The 22226-nt window shown below is 40.0% G+C and overlaps 1 protein-coding gene across 2 annotated transcripts in view; it reads right to left on the reverse strand.

The window, feature by feature from the left end:
• Positions 1-22226, reverse strand: part of TTN (titin) — a 270912-nt gene that overhangs the window by 51274 nt on the left and 197412 nt on the right. For both annotated transcript variants that reach the window (XM_073019847.1, XM_073019846.1), the window contains 31 exons: positions 20687-20989; positions 19527-19829; positions 19145-19426; positions 18752-19051; positions 18357-18659; positions 17959-18267; positions 17563-17844; positions 17162-17461; positions 16464-16757; positions 13403-16369; positions 12752-13072; positions 12369-12653; positions 11971-12270; positions 11358-11660; positions 8602-8877; positions 8199-8498; positions 7805-8107; positions 7121-7420; positions 6469-6756; positions 5809-6105; positions 5418-5720; positions 5011-5316; positions 3836-4123; positions 3453-3743; positions 3075-3362; positions 2320-2907; positions 2128-2232; positions 1496-1693; positions 1108-1404; positions 410-997; positions 16-318 (listed from right to left, as the gene is read on the reverse strand). In XM_073019847.1, the coding sequence (XP_072875948.1) occupies positions 16-318; positions 410-997; positions 1108-1404; positions 1496-1693; positions 2128-2232; positions 2320-2907; positions 3075-3362; positions 3453-3743; positions 3836-4123; positions 5011-5316; positions 5418-5720; positions 5809-6105; positions 6469-6756; positions 7121-7420; positions 7805-8107; positions 8199-8498; positions 8602-8877; positions 11358-11660; positions 11971-12270; positions 12369-12653; positions 12752-13072; positions 13403-16369; positions 16464-16757; positions 17162-17461; positions 17563-17844; positions 17959-18267; positions 18357-18659; positions 18752-19051; positions 19145-19426; positions 19527-19829; positions 20687-20989 (12171 nt within the window). The remainder of the gene's footprint in view (positions 1-15; positions 319-409; positions 998-1107; positions 1405-1495; positions 1694-2127; positions 2233-2319; positions 2908-3074; positions 3363-3452; positions 3744-3835; positions 4124-5010; positions 5317-5417; positions 5721-5808; positions 6106-6468; positions 6757-7120; positions 7421-7804; positions 8108-8198; positions 8499-8601; positions 8878-11357; positions 11661-11970; positions 12271-12368; positions 12654-12751; positions 13073-13402; positions 16370-16463; positions 16758-17161; positions 17462-17562; positions 17845-17958; positions 18268-18356; positions 18660-18751; positions 19052-19144; positions 19427-19526; positions 19830-20686; positions 20990-22226) is intronic.

Below are 22226 nucleotides of genomic sequence, written 5' to 3' on the forward strand. Positions count from 1 at the left end.
AAGACAAATACTAACATGCTGCATCTTTCATTAGAACAGAATTTGAAGCCTCACTGGGTGGACCAATTCCTGCTCTGTTTTCTGCACTGACACGGAATTCATAGGTGCTTCCTTCTTGCAGTCCTGTTACTTTGCATCTGAGATCAGAAACTGGCGTTTTTATTGCTCTCACCCACCGCAGGCTTTTCTTTTCTCTCCTTTCTACATGATATCCTGTGATTTCGCTGCCACCATCATCCACTGGCCTTTTCCAGCTGACAGTGGCAGTGTTCTTAGTGACATTTGAGACCTCTGGTTTTTCAGGAGGGCCAGGGGGACCTGAAAAGGAAACAAATTTATTAGAAATCCATGATTTCCTAAACTCTGCTATAAATGTTTCCATTTCAATTCCCTCACATGCTCTACATACCAAATCTGTCTACCATTTTGACAGGTTCAGACTGTACAGGTTCTCCTTTGCCATAGTGGTTTACAGCTGAGACCCGGAAGACGTACTCATTTCCTTGGATAAGTTTGGTTGCCACATGCCTGCAAGACTGAATATCTTCAGAAACCACTGTCCACAAAAGTCGACTGGTTTCTCTCTTTTCAAGTATATAGGACTTAATTGGTGAGCCACCATCTTCCAAGGGAGGTGTCCATGTAAGTGTTGCTTTTTCAGCAGAAACATTACTGATTTCAATAGGACCTGGGGGACCAGGTACATCAAGGACTGTTACCTTCACATGTTCGTCCTTCGTGCCAAAAGGATTGGTAGCAGTGATGGTGTATTCACCGGCATCTTTTCTAGTGGCATACTTGATAGTAAGCATGGAAGATGTTGGGGTTGAAGTTATCTGAGTGATATCTGATGGTCTTATGTCTTTTCCTGCCTTGGACCAACTTGATTTTGGAAGGGGTTTGCCAAGAATGCTAATGGCATTCAAAACAATGGTATCCCCTGCTTTAATTGTTAGCCCATCTTTTATTGTGGGATCAAGGACAATTGTTGGTGCCTCTGCAAAGAAGAAAATACATTTTAATCAGAAAAGGAAGGAGGCTTAATTTGCTTTTTTTTTTTTTTTTTTTTTAAAAAAACAAAGTACATAAAAAGTAAAATGGACCTACCATATTCATCCTTGCAAATAATGGTTCCTGTACTTTCTGATGGAGCACTGATAGCACCTGCTGTATTCTTTGCTCTAATTCTGAATTCATATTTTCCACCCTCAACAAGGTCAGTTACAGTAAAGGCACATTCTGGGACATTAACATGGTTGGCTTTCATCCAAGACTTGGAAGGTAGATCTCGCTTCTCCACTATATATCCAGTTAACTTATGACCACCGTCATATTTAGGTTCAGTCCAAATGAGAGTCACTGAATTCCTTGTTACGTTAATAACCTCAGGTTTTCCAGGAGGATCTAAAACATAAAAACAAAACCAGTCAAACAAATACCAATGTTTTCTTCATGTAAAAAATGCACAAGGGTTTTTCTTCATATAATGACTTACCAATTGGGTCCAGTGCCACGACAGGCTCTGATGGGAGGCTTGGCTTGCCCACACCTGCTAAATTGATTGCCATAACTCGGAATTCATATTCAAGACCTTCAGTTAATCCAGTCACTTTAAAGTCTCTCATCCTTATCGGAGTCTTGTTAGCTCTCTTCCACAAAAGGCTGTTTCTTTCCTTGAACTCCAGATGATACCCTACAAAAGACCCAGGGTTGTATCAATTCACATACAAAGTATAAATGCAGCTTGATTTTATAATATATATGTGTTGCCCAAATTATTTATACATATCCATATATATTGAACAAGTAATCATTCTTGCTAGTATCTATACTTTTATTACCTAAGCATAGTGCCATTTTTTTCCCCTTGGAATATGCATAGTTATTGTCTTTTTTGTTGAACAATTTTAACTTACAAAAATAGATATTATAATTAAGAAATACTTTATTAACTATTACATTAGGAGATTTTCAATAAAATTAAACATTAACCATATGTACTGAAAGAAAAACACATTTCTGTATAAGCAGATAGTGTTATCGATAAGCACACATTCCACTGTTCTCAGGCAAATATTTTTGAGGAATCTTGATGTAAAAGATGTAGGGTAAGAATAAACAAAATACCTGTAATTGGAGAGCCACCAGTTTTCCTGGGGTCAGTCCAAGTTAGAGATACTGAATCGTGTCTGACCTCCACAATATTGGGAGGTGGGGGAGCATCAGGCACATCTAGAAAAAAGTAGATAATACAAGATTTATAATAAGTCTCCTCAAAACCATGTTTTGCTTCATGTCTTCTGAATTTAAGACACTTACCAAATGGATGTCTAGCAACAATTGGCTCCGATTTCAGGCCTTCCCCTACACCATATTTATTTTCGGCACTGACCCTGAAGGTATATTCCATGCCCTCATGAAGTCTGGTTACTCTAAAGGTGGTTTTCTGGACAGCTGAGGCGCACGTCACCCACTTGTTGTTCACAGAATCCCTCTTCTCTAGGATATAGTTGGTGATTTCAGAACCTCCATCATCCTTTGGAGGAGCCCACTTTAAGGTCATGGCTTCTGCTGTGACTTCATCAAATTTGATTGGTCCAGTGGGGATGCCAGGCTTGCCAACAACCTTTATGGAGATAGTTCCTTCCTTGGTGCCAGCAACATTCTTAAGTGTGATTGTGTATTTTCCAGCATCAGATTTTTGGCAATCGTATACTATAAGAGTTGTGTTAACTGCAGATGACTCAACACTGACTCTAGTGTCAGTTGCTAGAGGATCTTCCCCTTTCTTCCAGGAGACTGATGGAGCTGGCTTGCCTTTTATGGGGATCTTAAGCCGGAAGTTGCTGTTTTCTTTAGCCAAGTAGCACAAATCAGGTAGACCCTTTAAGTCAAGATCAGGAGCCACTGTAAAATAGCAGAGATAAATTACTGTTATTTTTAAGGCCAGGTAATTAACTTTTTCACATACTTCTAGCTTTTAATGGATTTTTAGATAAGCTAGTGAGTAGGACACAAGAGTGCACTTTTGATGACAATAAAGGAAAAATGAAGATGTGTGGATAGAGCCTTACCAACATCATCCCTTGCCACAACAGTGATTTCGCTTGGGGTTCCTTCTCCATTTTCATTCTCAGCACTCACTCTGAAGGTATATTCCTTCCCTTCAGTCAGATCTTTTGCGGAGTACTGTAGGCTTAAGGATTTCATAACTCGTTGCCACTTATTTTCTTCAGTCAGGAAATCAACTACATATCCAATAATCCGACTTCCACCATCACTATGAGGCTTTTTCCAGCCAATGCTACAAGATGACTTAGTTACAGACCTCACTTTCAGGTCCACAACTGGTCCAGGAGTTTCTAAAGCAAAGGAGAAATGATAAGTGTAAGCCCCATATAGCAAAGGAAGGATGTCACTCAAAATGATGGGATGATGGTTCATTTGCTTACGGGAAGCTTTGACAGCATCACGAGTTTCACCAGGATCACCAATGCCATACTCATTTTCAGCAAACACTCGGAAGAAGTAGGATTTTCCCTCCTCCAAATTAGATACTCTGAAGCTCGTTTTGGAGCACTCAGTTGTCACTGTAGACCAGGATTTCCTCTCTGCATCACGTTTTTGTACCACATAGTTTATGATGGGGCTTCCACCATCAATAATGGGAGGCTCCCAAGTAACATAAGCAGAGTCTTTGGATATTTCCTTAACAGTCACATTGACAGGTGGCCCAGGAGTATCTGGATAAATAGTGGGTAAATAAGAAATGAATGTGTAAAAAATACATATACTATTTTAAAATATATATGATTCTTTTTTGAAATAGACTTACCAAGCACTTTCACAACAATGGTATATTCTTTTTTACCACAGCTGTTCTCCAGGGTTAAGATGTATTTTCCTGCATCATATTTGTTCACATTTTCACAGCGCAAGAAAGTGTCAAAGTCAGTTGACTTTATGTCCAGTCCAATCCTGTCTCTTAGATTGACATTAGGTTTAGACCAAGTAATCTTTGGAGGTGGGCGTCCTTTTACTGGTACATATAGTCTCATAGTAACTCCAGCACGTAATATGAGTGTCTTCCTTAAGTCCGCATCAAGTTCTCCCTCAGGTGGAACTGTTTAATTTTGGGTGAAGAAAGTTAATTAAAAATTTAATAGTCAAATGTATTTCCAAGGACTGGCCTTATCATTCCTAAAATACATTTATTTTCTAGAGCCAATTTCTTGTTCTTTAAAACTTCCTTAATACAATCCTCAAAACCATTTTTCTATTCTGTACTAATTGTTGATCTTTCCATTTTCCACTATGCTTTAGTTTAACCAGGTTTTCCCCGGAGGATCTGTACCTCCTCTTTCATGAGCCTTATGTACTCTGAAATGCTACATATACTAAAAGGAAAGTAGATGATTGATTTTTGGCTCCCTTTCATTCTTGTTTTTTCCTTTCTATATTCCATGAAGGTATTCTGCCACATATTCTAGCTCTCTTTATTATTTCATAGTAGGAAGAAAAGTACCTGGAGGGTGACGTATAATATCAAGTAATTCAAATAAAGGGGAAATTATCATGGAGAATAAGCAAATAGAAAAAATAAGAAGAAGGGAAATTAAGATGGAGAGCCCACCAATCACATACTTAGGGAGATGGTGGATTGGAAAACAGAAACCCTAAGAATAGTAAATAGCTCACTACTTAGTTAAAAGGCCTCTTTATTCGTAAAATAAAATTCTTACATTCCAATAAAATTCTGTCATTCCATGTCTTTTGAAGACATGAAATTCTTATATATATGAAAAGCTTTTCAAAACCACAAATCATTTGCATTTGATTTGCCTGTTCTACAATACCGTAAAGTACCTACCCAGCTCTCCTAAAAAGTACTCCTGGAGTTACCAAGTCTACACCTTGTAAATAAATTAATCTACCTAAGGGAGTTCTATTCTCCCTCTTAGAATATGATTAATAAGAAAAGCCTTAGGTATTCCCCCTGGTAATACTTACTTAAGATGTCCTTGGGGTAGTGTTTATCTGGCACATCACTGGGGTCACTGTATCCAATCTTATTAACGGCGTACACACGAAATTGATATTGTGTGTCTTCCATCAGGCCAGTAACCTCAAAGCGGGTTTTCTGTAGATTCTGTGGTAAGTTGCACCTCACCCAGTTATCGGAGTCAGCCCGTTTTACTTCAACGAGATAACCAATGATAGGGCTGCCGCCATCATAGGCTGGCTTGCCCCAGGATAGACTCACGGAGCTACGAGTTGTATCATATACTTTAGGGAAAGCCGGTGGGCCAGGAGGATCTGAGAAGAAATAATGATAGGAAATTTTCATTCAAACCTCCTTCCTGGGTGTTTCATGCTGCTTTTAACACAGGATATGGATCTTGTTCATGAACACTTACACTGAGGGTCCCGAGCATAAGCGGCCTTGGATGCGTCACTGGGTTTGCCTGGTCCAGCTTTATTTATAGCTGTAACACGGAACTCATATTCGGTACCTTCTTGAAGACCTGTTGCTTTTAGTGTTCTTTCTATAATAGGTTTTCTGTTGACCTTAGTCCAGTTAACAGCCTGGGTTTCCCGCTTTTCAAGCAAATAGCCAGTGATAGGTGAGCCGCCATCATCTGCTGGTGGCTTCCAGCTGACTGTCATGTGATCTTTGGTTATGTTGCTAATAACAGGAGGATCACAGCGTCCTGGTGGGTCTGCAGAAATTGATTGAAAAGTTAATTTCCCAGACTAAAAGGTAATATTTAAAAAGTAAAATGAAAAACCACCGGGAAATGTTCCTACCGTATGGGTTTTTGGCAATTGCTGGTTCAGTGAAGACTGGATCGCCTACTCCATATTTATTTTCAGCACAAATGCGGAACTGATACTCATGGCCCTCTATAAGTTTCTCCACGCTGCAGCTGGTGATAGGCACAGTTGCAGAGACTTGAGCCCAGTTGGGCCTGCTTGTTTCACGTTTGTCAACAATATAGTTGGTGATTTCTGAGCCTCCATCTTCAAGAGGCGGTTCCCAAGAAAGCATTGCACGATCTGAATACATTTTGTTGATTTTAACAGATGCTGGAGGACCCGGTTTATCTGAAAGAATAAGGAAGAAGAGTGAAGTCTTTCACTAAAATATGTGGAATGGGGAATGAATATAGAGTAGAAGTCTGGAGACCTGGACTGCAGTCTTTCTATTGTCAATTTCCTATATGACCCAGGAGATTACTTAATTTTTTAGAATCTTAGTTTCTTCATTTGTAAAATTGGGTAATTGAAACATGTGATTTTTCTAATGCTCTTTTTAACTCTAAAACATGGTTCTGTCATAAGAATAATTCTGTGCATAGGAAATATACTTTAGAATATGTATGTCTTCTCCCACATTATTTTGTAAATCCTATTTACGTCCCATTAACCAAAGTAAAATATGGGATTCTAATGAAGTTTATTAGTTACCTAACACTTTAAGCTTAATGGTGGCTGACTTAGAACCACTTGAATTTTCAGCAGTAATGGTATAGTCTCCCGAGTCCTTCCGGTTCACGCTGAATAGCTCCAAGGTGCACAGATTCCGCTGCATGGCCATCTTTATGCCTTCTGCTGGTTTTAGCAGTGTGCCATCTTTCTTCCAAGAAACCGTTGGCATTGGTTTACCAAAAACAGTAGCATCCAAGCAGACATTAGTTCCAGCTTTCACAGTAAGCAATGATTTCATAGCCACACTCAGGTCTATCCTGGGAGGGACTGGAAAGAAAGAAGATAAAGGACTTAATATATGCAAAGCTATATTATGTAATCCTTATTAATAATAGTGGGAAATTCATATGCTGCCTCTTTCAAGAATGGAATTTTAATGTTATTTCATTTTGCATATTTTAAATAGACAAATAATAACTGCATTATTGAATAACTATTGAAATTATATCGTTGCCACAGTGTGTATCCTGCTTTTATTATGATTCTCCATAATCATAATGTTTGTGTCTTTATATAAAATATCATTTTATTTTTCCTTTTTTCCTTAGGTGTATACTTAGTTGTTTATTAGGAAAAATGACCATCATGAATGCTGTTACATCTTTGCCTGTAATACTCAGCAGAATCTTACCATTTTCTGCGAGGATAGTCACTGGATCAGAAGGTTCCGAAGGTGGGCTAATGTTTACTGCGGTCCTGGCAATAGCTCTAAATTGATACTGAGCTTTCTCTTCTAGGCCAGTAGCTGTGTACTCTTCCTGGGGAATCTGGTGAGGTGCAGTATTGCACCGTACCCATTTATCACCAGGAAGTTTGCAAGCTTCTACGAAATAACCAATAATTTTACTGCCTCCATCATGCTTTGGACGTGCCCAGATCAGAGATACAGTACTCTTGGTGACATCAATAACTTCAGGTTTCCCAGGAGGATCTAAAACAAAAAGAGGTATACTCACCATTTATCTTACTAGCAGAAGTTTAAATGTCCATATTTCACATTATCATCCCTGCTGCTAAGTAACAAGCTCAACAGGATGACAATTATCCCATTTTAATAATTGTCCAACTAGTATGCACTTTTGAGTCCTTGCTGTATGCTTTAAAGGAAATTATATGTCCTTTTATTTTTTTAATATGTCATCTTCATTGTAAGAGATAGAACATATTCTTGAATGGGAGTTGTAATCTTCAGATCTCTACTACTGTCTATGTCTTGGAGTCCAAATCTTAGACTCTGAGATTTAAATGTGCCTCCATAATACTAAAACAACAACAACAACAACAACAACAACAATAAAAAAACCCCAAAACCTACCAACTGGCATTCTTGCAGTTACATATTCTGTGGGTTTGCTGGGTGGGCTGGATCCAGCTTTGTTTAGGGCATAGATTCTGAATGAATACTCAAGACCTTCTATAAGGCCAGCACAAGGATATTCAGTTGACCGGACAGGAGTATCATTGGCTTTCACCCATAGCAAACTGTTTCTTTCCTTGCGTTCAATCAGATAACCAGTAATGGGGCTCCCTCCATCACTGTCTGGTCTGTCCCATGCAACAAAAATACAGTCCTTGTTGACTTTGGTGACTCGTGCATTCTTTGGTTCACTAGGAACACCTGGAGATGAAGACAAGGAAAATGTCAGTTTCTACATTCAGTAACAAACTAGAAAGAAAACATAACTTTTTTCTCCTTCACAAAAACATACCAAATGGGAACTCCGCAACCATCTTTGGAGATGTGAGAGGCTCTGAAATGCCAAATCGGTTTTCAGCACGGACCCGGAAGATGTACTCCTGGCCTGGGATCAGCTTTCCAATCCTGCAGGAAGTTTTTGTGACTGAAGCTAGAGCCGTGACCCAGTCACCTCGGCTTACATCACACTTCTCCACTATATAATTGGTGATGTTACTGCCTCCGTCCTCCAGAGGGATGTGCCACGACAGGGAGCAAGCATCGGCGTCTATATCAGAAATGTCAAATGGAGGCTGAGGGGGGCCAGGGGCATCTGCATGAACCAAGAGGAAAGAAATGTAAGAACAAGGATCTGATGGGTAAAAATGTTTCAGAGTTTCATATTTAGATGGCCGTTTGTCTAATACTTAACTCACCCATGACTACAACTTTGATTTTCTGAGTGTCTGTCCCAGAACTGTTCTCTGCTGTGAGGCTGTAGTAACCACTGTCTTTTCTAGTCACATCTTTTATGATCAGAATTGAAGAGCTGTCTGCTTTATGCACTGCCAGGTGGCTGGATGTGACAACTTCATCTTCTCCTTTTTTCCATTTACAGGTGGGATGAGGCTTTCCATACACATGGGCTTCAATTCGGAGCTTTTTCCCAGCTTTGATAGTAATTTGCTCTGGCATAAGGATCTTTGGTGGCACTGAAAGTAAAATGAAAAGATACTAATTTTGGGAAGGTGGTTAAGTTTCTTCTGGTGGAGAACTATACTGGTTCAAATTAATGCTTGTATTACCGCCAATTTTTTTTTTTTTTAAATACTTTAAGTTCTGGGACACACGTGCAGAATGTGCAGGTTTGTTACATAGGTATACACGTGCCATGGTGATTTGCTGCACCCATCAACCCATCATCTACATTAGGTATTTCTCCTAATGTTATCCCTCCCCTAGCCCCCCATCCCCCTGACAGGTCCCAGTGTGTGATGTTCCCCTCCCTGTGTCCATGCGTTTTCATTGTTCAACTCGCACTTATGAGTGAGAACATGTGGTGTTTGGTTTTCTGTTCTTGTGTTAGTTTGCTGAGAATGATGGTTTCCGGCTTCATCCATGTCCCTGAAAAGGACATGAACTCATCCTTTTTTGTGGCTGCGTAGTATTCTGTGGTGTATATGTGCCACATTTTCTTTATATAGTCCATCACTGATGGGCATTTGGGTTGGTTCCAAGTCTTTGCTATTGTGAACAGTGCCACAATAAACATACATGTGCATGTGTCTTTATAGTAGCATGATTTATAATCCTTTGGATATATACACAGTAATGGAATTGCTGGGTCAAATGGTATTTCTGGTTCTAGATCCTTGAGGAATCGCCACACTGTCTTCCATAATGGTTGAACTAATTTACACTCCCACCAACATTGTAAAAGCTTTCCTATTTCTCCACATCGTCTCCAGCACCTGTTGTTTCCTGACTTTTTTTTTTTTTTAATTTAAGTTCTAGGGTACATGTGCATAACGTGCAGGTTTGTTACATATGTATACTTGTGCCATGTTGGTGTGCTGCACCCATCAACTCGTCAGCATCCATCTACTCATCATTTACATCAGGTATAACTCCCAATGCAATCCCTCCCCCCTCCCCCCTCCCCATGATAGGCCCCAGTGTGTGATGTTCCCCTTCCCGAGTCCAAGTGATCTCATTGTTCAGTTCCCACCTATGAGTGAGAACATGCGGTGTTTGGTTTTCTGTTCTTGTGATAGTTTGCTAAGAATGATGGTTTCCAGCTGCATCCACGTCCCTACAAAGGACACAAACTCATCGTTTTTTATGGCCGCATAGTATTCCATGGTGTATATGTGCCACATTTTCTTAATCCAATCTGTCACTGATGGACATTTGGGTGATTCCAAGTCTTTGCTATTGTGAATAGTGCCGCAATAAACATACGTGTGCATGTGTCTTTATAGCAGCATGATTTATAATCCTTTGGGTATATACCCAGCAATGGGATGGCTGGGTCATATGGTACATCTAGTTTTAGATCTTTGAGGAATCGCCATACTGTTTTCCATAATGGTTGAACTAGTTTACGATCCCACCAACAGTGTAAAAGTGTTCCTATTTCTCCACATCCTCTCCAGCACCTGTTGTTTCCTGACTTTTGAATGATCGCCATTCTAACTGGTGTGAGATGGTATCTCATTGTGGTTTTGATTTGCATTTCTCTGATGGCCAGTGATGATGAGCATTTTTTCATGTGTCTGTTGGCTGTATGAATGTCTTCTTTTGAGAAATGTCTGTTCATATCCTTTGCCCACTTTTTGATGGGGTTGTTTGTTTTTTTCTTGTAAATTTGTTTGAGTTCTTTGTAGGTTCTGGATATTAGCCCTTTGTCGGTTCTGGATATTAGCCCTTTGTCAGATGAGTAGATTGCAAAAATTTTCTCCCATTCTGTAGGTTGCCTATTCACTCTGATGGTAGTTTCTTTTGCTGTGCAGAAGCTCTTTAGTTTAATGAGATCCCATTTGTCAATTTTGGCTTTTGCTGCCGTTGCTTTTGGTGTTTTAGAAATGAAGTCTTTGCCCATGCCTATGTCCTGAATGGTACTACCTAGGTTTTCTTCTAGGATTTTTATGGTATTAGGTCTAACATTTAAGTCTCTAATCCATCTTGAATTAATTTTCGTATAAGGAGTAAGGAAAGGATCGCCATTCTAACTGGCATGAGATGGTATCTCATTGTTGTTTTGATTTGCATTTCTCTAATGACCAGTGATGATGAGCTTTTTTTTTATATGTTTGTTGTACAGCCAACATTTTAAAAAACACAGAATACACTCCAGCCTGGGGGACAGAGCAAGACTCCATCTCAAAAAAAACACAAAAAACAAAAAACAAAAAAACAAAAAAAACCACCACACACACAGAATAGGGTAGAAAATATAAGAGTGCACATGATAATGAATGGGTATTGTTTCAGGAAATGGTTTTTAGTTATCTATGTGTTTGTATAAGTTTATTTACTGTGTGTTGTTGGCCCACCCACGTGTTTGAAAGCCACTGTTCTCTATTGGTTTTCAAGTATTTATAGAGCTAGATTCCTCAGGGAGAAATGTCTACATATAAAAGAAATTCTAATAAACTTAGCACATGACATAAATGAAGCAACGACTACTTACACAGTTGTTCTTTGGCTTCATACACTCCTTCAGCTTCTCTCGGCAAACTGACTCCAACAGCATTTCTGGCTGCCACTCTAAATTTGTATTTCTTTCCTTCCTTTAGGCCAGTGACAACAAGGCTGAGATCTTTTACCACTGAGTACTCTGTCCAGCGATCTGCAGGCTGCTCTTCTTCTCTGTAACTAATGATGTAGCCATCGATTTTAGCACCTCCATCACGCAGGGGAGGTAACCAGGCTAAGGTGGCACTGTTCTTTGTCATTTCAGTCACTTCTAATTTCCTTGGGGGATCCGGCTCACCTAGAAGAAAAACATAATGTGTAAAATTACCTAGGTAACCTAATCAAATCCCCTTTTGAATGTACATAAGAGTTTTAGTATGCCATTTGCTCCAATGTACATAGAACCTGTAGTTCAGTACATTAAAAGTAAAACATGTAAGATGAGACAGATCAAAAAAGTGTTTCATGAGTGAGATAGATATTTATTACACTATTTGGGTCTCTACAAATGAAATCTCTTTCAGAAGTGGATTAAAATGGTATTAGTATCTTGACCTTGCTGTAATAGGAGGCTGGAGTTAAAAGGAGGAAGAAAGCATAATACTTACTTAGAGGATCTGATGCAAGCACTGGTTTTGGGACATCTGTTGGGACGCCAGGGCCATATTCATTGACAGCAGTTACTCTGAAGTAATACTCATTCCCAGGGACAAGATTGGTTACTTGGAAGCTTGTTTTCTTAACCTCTGGGGTAACGGTTGACCATGTCTTTCTGTCTGCCTCACGTTTCTCCACAATATAATGTGTCACTTGGCTCCCACCGTCATTTTCAGGAGGGGCCCAGGACACATGGCATGATGTTTTAGTGACATCTGAAACTTTCAAATCAGACACAGGTCCAGGAGTGTCTGTAAAGAATCATAAAATTAGATATACACATCTCCTCAGCATCCCTATTAACAAATTCATTTTTGAAGTGGGAGGGAGAAGCATTTTAGTAACCCACCTAATACTCTGACATTTACGAATACAGCCTTTTCTCCTGCTGGGTTCACAAGCGTTAAGGAATATTTTCCTGAGTCATCACGGGTAGAATTGGGAATGACAAGGAAGGCCATAGTGTCAACCAGATCAACTTGTCCTTTTCTGACCACATTATCAATGCCCACTTTTCGCCAAGTGACTTTAGGGGCTGGTCGTCCTCTTACTATAGCAAAGAGACGAATAGGGCATCCTGCTCTCACTGTGACCAGTTTTCTCATGCTGGCATCCAAATCAATCTCTGGAGGTTCTGCAAATGACAGTAAGGTCATTAATTGATGTTTCAGAATGTGGGGAAATCATAAGAAATTAAGTGTGAATGAATCACATGCTAAAGGAAGGACTTACCTAGTATTTCTTTAGGTTTGATAGCTTCCTTTAGCTCTGCAGGGCGCCCAATACCAACTTGGTTTTGGGCACACACCCTGAACTCATATTCCTGGTTTTCATCCAAGCTGGTAACGGTGAATTCCTTGCGTACAAGCTGTGCTGCAGCATTACAACGTTTCCAGCCTTCATCAGGAGATGCATCTGCTATTTTTGGTCTCATTTCCACAACATATCCAATGATCGGTGCACCACCATCATAGACTGGTTTCCCCCATCCAAGAGTTATGGAATGTTTGGTTGTATCAACCACTCTGAAATTGGTTGGTGGACCAGGTGGCTCTGAAAATAAAATATAAGAATAGATATACATATGTTTAACTACTAATAGTGATACTTCAATGTGTAATTTTACATAGCCTAGTCTCAGTTAATCAAATATAGGTCATCCAATTTTTCAATTAGAGTCCTCTTTATTTTCCTTCATAAAAATGAGAATCTACTATTGTTTGTACCTTTTAGGTATTTTAGTAAAAGGTCTATTTGGAAAAATATTTGCTAAATACAGTTTTTATGTTATGGATTTAGATGTTACATTAGCTTATTTATCAAATACTTCTGTGCTTGAGATTAAGAGTTGATGTAATATCAGAAAAAACAAGGACATCCTACCTATGGGGTCTTTTGCCACCACTGGTCTTGAAGGCAAGCTTGGTTCTCCAATTCCAATTTCATTTTCTGCCTTGACACGGAACTGATATTCATGGTCTGGGAGGAGATTCTGTACTTTCATACGCCTCTCAGGGATTGCACTCTTGTTAACAGGGACCCATCGTGTTGAATGCTTTTCCTTTTTCTCCAAAAAGTATCCTGTTATAGACTTTCCACCATCATATTCAGGTGGATTCCAAACCACAGTCATCTCTTCTTTGCTTACTTTAGTGACTTCTGGGGGATCAGGGCGTCCAGGTTTATTATACTTGGTTTTGGCTATGACAGGTTTACTTTCTGTTGGAGGCCCTGTGCCTATTTTATTTTCTGCACGGACTCTGAAAATATATTCATTTCCTTCTATGAGACGTGTTACTGTAGTACCAGGTGTCAAGACAGTAGCAGAATAGGTAGACCAAACCATTCGCTTTGTCTCACATTTTTCCAGAATATAATTTTGGATTTCACAGCCGCCGTCATCTTCTGGTGGATCCCAGCGAACAGTACACCTATCACTGGACACATCAACAATTTTCAGATTTCTCACAGGACCAGGCTTATCTAAAACGTTGACAGTGGCATAGGCCACAAAACTGCCAGCTGTGTTAGTTGCCGTAACTACATATTTACCCCCATCACTTCGCTTTGCTTTAGTAAGAGAAAATTTAGATGAATCAGCACTGGTATCAATCTTGACCCTTGGTGATCTTGTAAAATCTGTAGCATCTTTGTCCTTGGTCCATGAAACTTCTGGGAATGGTTTGCCTCTAACCCCTGCCTCAAGCCTAATGGTGTCCCCTGCTTTGACAGTTAGGACCCCACTTAATTTCAGATCAAGTACTGGTTTTTGTAAGTCTTCTTTAACAACAACTTCCTCTGTCTTCACCCAGTCACTTTCCCCACCTTCATTCTTCGTTTGCACTCTGAACTCATAAATCTGGTTTTCAACACATCTGTCAACCATGTAGTGAGTTTCTTTAATGCTTCCTTTATGCACTCTTTCCCAGTCATCAGAGCCCTTCAGCCTTCTCTCAATATGATATGACAGATTTGGACTGCCACCATCATAATCAGGCCTCCGCCACTTTAGGTAGACAAATGTCTTTCCTTTATCCGCAATGTGAAGGTTTTCAGGCTCACCTGGTCTGTCAATAGGGTTAATAGCCAGAATGGGAGTTTTTGTTTCGATGGTTGGCCCAACACCTACTTTATTCTCTGCACAAACTCGGAAATAGTATTCATTGTTGGCTAAAAGGTTGGCCTTGATTAATCGTTTAGTGACATCTGACGCAACAATTGACCAGCCTTTCTGGTTTGGTTTGCGATATTCTACTATGAAGTTTGTTATTTCTGAGCCGCCATTATCTAGTGGGTTTTCCCAAGAAATTGTACAGTTCTCTTTGGTTACATTGGTAACCTTCAAATTCTGGCAAGGCCCAGGTCTGTCAAGGACATTAACGATGGCTGAACCTTGGGCATGTCCACTGCTGTTCTTAGCTGAGATGATATACTTGCCATGATCAGCTCTAACAGCTTCTTTAATTTGTAACTCAACACGAGGTAGATCCTGAATAATGTCCACCCTCTTTTCTCGGACCAATACTTTGCCTTCCTTAGTCCAAGTTATGTCTGGTGCAGGTCTGCCTTTGACTCGAGCTAGAATGCGGATAGTTTGGCCTACTCTCACGGTAATAACATCACGACAAGTAACATCAAGTTCTACTTCTGGAGGATGAAGGATATCTTTTGCAATCACAGATTCTGCTAGTTCTCTTGGCTCACCCTCTCCTACAATATTAGCTGCCTTTATACGGAATCTGTACTCATTTCCTTCAATTAGTCCAGGTACTCTAAAGGCACATTGCCTAATGAGTTCATCTTTATTAATCCTGTTCCATTGTGCTGTGCCAGGTTTCTGACATTCCACTACATATCCTAGAATGGGGCTACCACCATCACTGAGAGGCTTTGTCCACACCAAATCAGCTGTTTCTCTGCTCTTGTCTTTCAGTTTAGGATTAATAGGTGGTCCAGGTGGTTTGATGGGACGGCAAGCTTTTATTGGATCGGAACTTGGGGATGGATTGCTTAGTCCTGCAAGATTTTCAGCAAAAACCCTAAACTCGTATGTATTTCCTTCATAGAGTCCAGTCACTCTGAACTTAAGGTCAGCAATAGGTGTTTTGTTGACCCTCACCCATTTGCCAGTTACTTCTCGACGTTCCACGTAGTAGCCAGTTATTGGACTGCCACCATCAGATTTTGGCAGGGTCCAAGACACTGTTGCTGCATTTTCAGTAATGTCAGTAACCACTGGTTTACCAGGAGGAGATGGAGGACTAAATTTATGCTTAGCAACAGTAGGTGTGGAGTCAAGGGGAGGACCAACACCTATCTTATTCTCTGCTTTAACTCGGAAAACATATTCACAGCCCTTCTGCAGATGTGGGATTTTCAGCTTTGTCTTACTGCTTCCCGAAGAGACAACACCCCAAGTGTCTTTCCTTGTATCTTGTTTCTCAACAATATAATTTATCACAGGGCTTCCTCCATCATCCTTAGGTGGCTGCCATGAGATAGTCATGTGTTCAGGAGTAACATCCAGAATATGAATAGGACCTGTTGGTGGCCCAGGAACATCAAGAACAGTAAGATGTACGGCTACTGTTTTGCTACCAGCTGCATTGGAAACTGTGATTTGATATTCTCCAGTGTCTCTCCTTAAGCAGTTCTTAATGGTAAGTACTGATGAGAAGTTGTCTGTTTCAACTGTGTAGTGCTCATCGGTTTTAATCTCACTCCCATCGGTTGTCCACTTTGCGGTAGGAACAGGCACACCTCTTATAATAGCAGGGAATCTGACTGTGGTTCCAGCCTTTACCACAAGACCTTCAATTAATTTCACATCTAGCTCCACGGATGGAGGCACTGAAAAGTAAACATGAAAAAATCAGATTTTGATTTTCACCTACATGAATAATTTTATAAAGAAATAAGATAAAACTGCTAGTCCAAAAATTACCTAGTTTTTCTTGACATTCTATCGGGATAGTTGTGTCAGGGAGACCAAGACCCACAATATTTTCAGCTTTTACACGGAATCTATAGGTCTTTCCTTGTTGTAGTCCGGTAACCACACACTCTAAGTTTGTCACAGTCTTAAATTTAATCCAGTCCTCGGTGCCTTCTTCTTGATATTCCACCAAATAGCCAGTGATTGGAGAACCACCATCACGATCTGGCTTATTCCAGACGAGGGAGACTTCAGTCTTGTCAACATCTACATGGTGCAGGTTCTTGGGTGGCCCTGGGGGATCTTTTCAAAGAATAAGTTATGATGAAAAAGGAATATTCTTTTTTTTTTTTTTTTTTTTTTTGGAGACGGAGTCTCGCTCTGTCGCCCAGGCTGGAGTGCAGTGGCGCAATCTCGGCTCACTGCAAGCTCCGCCTCCCGGGTTCCGCCATTCTCCTGCCTCAGCCTCCCGAGTAGCTGGGACTACAGGCGCCTGCCACCTCGCCCGGCTAATTTTTTTTTGTATTTTTTTAGTAGAGATGGGGTTTCACCGTTTTAGCCAGGATGGTCTCGATCTCCTGACCTCGTGATCCACCCGTCTCGGCCTCCCAAAGTGCTGGGATTACAGGCTTGAGCCACCGCGCCCGGCCAGGAATATTCTTGAAGACAGTCAAACAATAGTTTTGTATTCAGAGAAAGCAACTTACGGAGAGGATCCAGAGCCTTGATTGGTTTTGGTGTTTCAACAAAAGGACCACGTCCATACTGGTTCTCTGCAGCTACTCGGAAGAGGTACTGGTTGCCTTCATTCAGGTGTTTAGCCAAGTGACTCTTTTTCTTTGATGTAGCTGAGAGAGATGACCACTGGGCGCTGGCAACATCTCTCCTCTCAACCACATAATTGGTAATAACAGAACCACCATCATCCAGTGGTTCTTTCCAAGTAAGGTAACAAGAATCTTTCCTAATTTCACTGACTTCCAGATCTCTAGGTGGCCCAGGTTTATCTAAAAAGTGTTAAATAACAGTTTTATAAGTAATTTTATCCAAATAAGAGCTCAAAATTATCAAAATTTATTTTTAATGGCATAAGTATTAAAATTCTTACCTAATACAAGTACTTTTACTGAGACAGTTTTTGAACCAGCTGGATTCTCCACTGTTAAAGAATAAATTCCACCATCTTCATGGGCAGCATTACGAATTTCAAGCTTGCTACCAACTGGAGTCACATCAATTCTTGCTTTAGTTGGAGCATCTCTGTCTTCTTTTTTCCAGGTTACTTTTGGGAATGGCACTCCTTTGATGATGGCACTAAGTCTTAGAGTATCACCAACCTTAATGTGTTGTTCTCTTGCCATGTTGGCATCAAGAATCAACTCAGGGGGTTCTAGAAAAAAGAGAACAGAACACTCAGATTTGATCCATAATGCAGATTATAATTAAACACATACAATCAGACATCTATTTTCCTTGCAAACACAGGTGAGAGCATTTTACTCACCAAGTCTGTCTTTTACTAGGACTGGCTCTGGAACATGAGCTGGATCTGATTCACCAGCTTCATTGACTGCTAACACTCTGAACTTATAAGTTTGACCATCCCGAAGACCGGTGACTTTATATTTAGTTTCAGGACATGACTCAGGGGTGTGATTGGCTCTTCTCCACTCTTCATCTCCAACTTTCTGGTACTCAACAATATAACCCAGAATCTTGCTCCCACCATCATGACGTGGTGGCTGCCAAGTTAGATCGACTGAATTGCATGTTGTATCTATTGCTTCAGGATTAACAGGTGGACTTGGTTTAGCTAAAAAATAAAAGTAAAAAATGAATTAGCATATAGCTGAAAACAAAGTTAAATAACATGAAAACTGAATAAATTCATTAATACTATACCAATTGGATCTTTAGCAAAGACTGGTTTGGATGGTGGGCTTGGATCTCCAATACCAATTTCATTTTCTGCAGAAACCCGGAATTCATACTGACATCCTTCTAGAAGATCAGGAACCCTAAATTTAGTGTACGGATGAATAGGATCTTTGGTAACTCTAGCCCATCGTTTAGACATAGTTTCTCTCTTTTCCAGGATGTAGTTTGTGATGGGTTTTCCTCCATCATGTGGCTTGTTCCAGGTTACTAATGCAGAGTCTTTGGTAACTTCTGTAACAATTGGCTGATCAGGTGCATCAGGAACCCCTGTAACAAATGTTGGAAAATGTGTTAGAAATTTATTTCTTCCTATTAGTTATATCAAGCATTGAATCACTAAAAAGAGATATAATGCATACTGAAACGATCTTTGGCTTTCATTGAATCAGACACCAGAGGATCACTTATTCCATACAGATTTTCAGCATGTATCCGGAAAATATAATCTTTTCCTTCAAGTAGTTTAGAAACTTTGCATGTTGTTTTAGCACTTGCAGATGTCACTGGCATCCAGACGTCTTTACCCAGTTCCTTCTTCTCAATAATATAATTGGTGATTTCACTGCCTCCATCATCTAAAGGAGGCTTCCAAGAGATAACCATGTAATCTTTGGTCACCTCATCAAAAATAACTGGTCCTACTGGTGGACCAGGACGGTCTGCAGAAAAAAAAAATCATGGCACAAAATGTTATTTCCATTTCTGCTTTTGAAAGAACAGAAGATCTATTCTTTCCACTAAATAAGACTTACCAACAACATTAACTTGACAGAAACCTTTCCTAGAGCCTGTACTATTCTCCACAACCACACAGTATTTGCCGGAATCTGAACGTTTGGCCTTGATCTTCTCTAAAGCAAGTGTTGTTGGTGTAGTCTTTATGTGAGTGCGATCATCTTCCAGCACATCAGCTTCATCTTTGAACCAGGAAACCTTAGGCTTTGGTTTGCCTGAGTAACGGCCAGTGAGGGCAAAAGCTTCACCAACTCGAATCGTGAGCTTATCTCTGAAGTCGAGGTGAAGTGTTGGGGGTGCTAAAATTTACAATTATAAAGGCAAGTCATTTTTACTGATGTCTTATTACGAACTACGAATGTGCAAGTTTCTGAAGTATAAATTGTAGTAGACACATACCCAGCTCATCCTTGCAAGTGATTGGCTTGGTGCAAAATGATGGTTTGCCTTGTCCAACAATGTTGACAGCACTGACACGGTACTCATAGGTATCACCTTCTTTTAAGTCTTTAACAGTATATTTTCTGCTAAGCAAGTTGTCATTTGTAACTTTGTGGAACTTCTCAGTTCCAATGAGCCGACTTTCTAGGACATAGTTAATAATTTCTGACCCACCATCATACTTAGGAGGATTCCAAGTCAAAGTTACAGTACTTTTAGTAACTTCTTTGACTTCCAGGTCTTCAGGACGTTCTGGTACAGCTGTGAATATAAGTATAGGAATTGTGGTAGAAAAAAGTGTCACATTAAGAATGTAGTAGGATATAGTGAATATTCCTTTTCTGAGGATTGTGTTTAAACATTAAACTCTCTGCTCCCATAAATAGCAAAAGAGGTCTCATCCAAAAACTATTAGAGTTAAAAAGGACCAAATACAATAGAATTTCTTCACTTGACAGATGAGGAAATGAGGTTTGCTGAGGAAAAATAATTTAAGAAAGATCTTCAGAGTTGGTAGTTTTAGATGTAGGAAAATAATTCAATTTCTATTAATGCCATTAAGTGGGAATTTTTAAAAAGTCTGTGAGGTATAGATGGAAGAAATTTGATAAATGGGTCAGGCGTAGTAATGCCAGCACTTTCGGAGGCCGAGGCAGGTGGATCACTTGAGGTCAGGAGTTTGAGACCAGCCTGGCCAACATGGCAAAACCGTGTCTCTACTAAAAATGCAAAAATTAGCTGGGCATGGTGGTGCATGTCTGTAATCCCAGCTCCTTGGGAGACTGAGACACAAGAATCACTTGAACCTCGGAGGTGGAGGTTGCAGTGAGCCAAGATCATGACACTACACTCCAGCCTTGGTAACAGAGTAAGACTATGTGTCAAAACAAAACCAAGAAAAAAAAAAAAAAAGAAATTTGATGAATTATACGTAGTTGTAAAATCTCTTTCACAATCACTGTCCAAGTACTACCAAATCAGATACTGAGTAGTTGTGTAATAACTGCTTGTCAAATGAATGAAATGTATGGCATTTATACACATATTTTTTCACCATAGTCTTGTATTAAATGAGTAAAGAAGTGATTAAGCATAAAGTTGTTTTTAATTTTACTTACTTATTGGCTCTCTGATAACAAGTGCCTCTGATGTCTCAACAAATGGACCCATGCCAATACTATTTTCAGCCGCGATTCGGAAAAAGTAGGCTTTTCCTTCAATGAGACCCTGGACAGTAGCATTTTGTCGGGTAACTGTATATGTCACTGGGGTCCATGCTCTGCGGTCAGATTCACGCTTTTCAATGACATAATTGGTGATTGGAGAGCCTCCATCATCTTCTGGAGAAAACCATGTCAGTTTGCAGGACTCATTGGTTAGGTTGTGAGCTAGGAATGGTGTTCCAACAGGACCCGGAACATCTGGAAATAAGAAGAAAATATTTCAAGCTGTTTGCCTTCAATGAAAGATAATGCTCAACATTTGTTTTTTAAAAGGAGACAAAATGTTGTTATGAAGAAAGTAAGGTTTTGTGTCTACTAATTGAGTTAGTTTTTCCTCCTCCTCCTGCTATCTAGTCAATACAAAAACAGTCAACCACTTTTATTTATTTATTTATTTTTGAGATGGAATCTCACTCTGTCACCCACGCTGGAGTGCAGTGGCGCGACGTCAGCTCACTGCAACCTCCGCTTCCTAGGTTCAAGCAATTCTCCTGCCTCAGCCTCACAAGCAGCTGGGACTATAGGTGTGTGCCACCATACCTGGCTAATTTTTGCATTTTTAGTAGAAACAGGGTTTCACCATGTTGGCCAGGCCGGTCTCGAACTCCTGACTTCAAGTGAGCCACCTGCCTTGGCCTCCCAAAGTCAGGGGATTATAGGTGTGAGTCATAGCATCAAGCCCCACATTTGTTAATGAAGTAGTTTTGCAACAGTTACTGGTTACCATGCTTTTAGTAGAGGCTGAAGGGAAAATAAAAATGCTTTTTAAAAGCAATTCGTGAGTTGGACAGGAGGGAGCTGGGAGGCAAACATGCGGAGGGATACAGGAGGTGGGTAAGAGTGGCATAGTCAGTTTCTATGTCCAGTTTCCTCTCCAGGGAAAAGGAGGGAGAGATATATTCTTTCTGGTCAGTGGATCAACGAGCAGCATAGGAGGCCCCAAATTTCAGAATGACTTTGAGGAGGTTGCAAATAATTAACATGGAAATGTACCAGTTTTCAAATTAGAGTAATAGCCATTAGGCAAATAAGCTTTAGGTGCTTGAAACTAACCCGAAAGTTTGTGGGATTATAGGTTAATGAAATATTTTTCCTTATGACATTCTTATATTAATTATATTCAACATAGAACTGGCAAATTTCACATAAAAACTGTGACTGGAGTATTGTTGTGCCTAGAGACATGCTTAGAAAGAGCTCTGAGTGGAAGGGCTTCAAGTTCTGAGCAAATCACTGGACTAAAGCCTCCAATGAGAGGTATGAAAAAGCCTCATAGAGTTCAACTCTATATTAAATGACTAGAAATGCAATATTGATAACCAACTATGATGCCTCTCCAATTAGAATACTGAAACCCTTCAAAGAAGTTTTTGCATTATTATGATAATTTCGTGATAGGGATAGAGTCTCATGATGTGAAATGGTCAACACTGGC

Source organism: Chlorocebus sabaeus, chromosome 10 (genome assembly GCF_047675955.1).
Source record: "Chlorocebus sabaeus isolate Y175 chromosome 10, mChlSab1.0.hap1, whole genome shotgun sequence".
Classification (NCBI taxonomy): domain Eukaryota; kingdom Metazoa; phylum Chordata; class Mammalia; order Primates; family Cercopithecidae; genus Chlorocebus; species Chlorocebus sabaeus.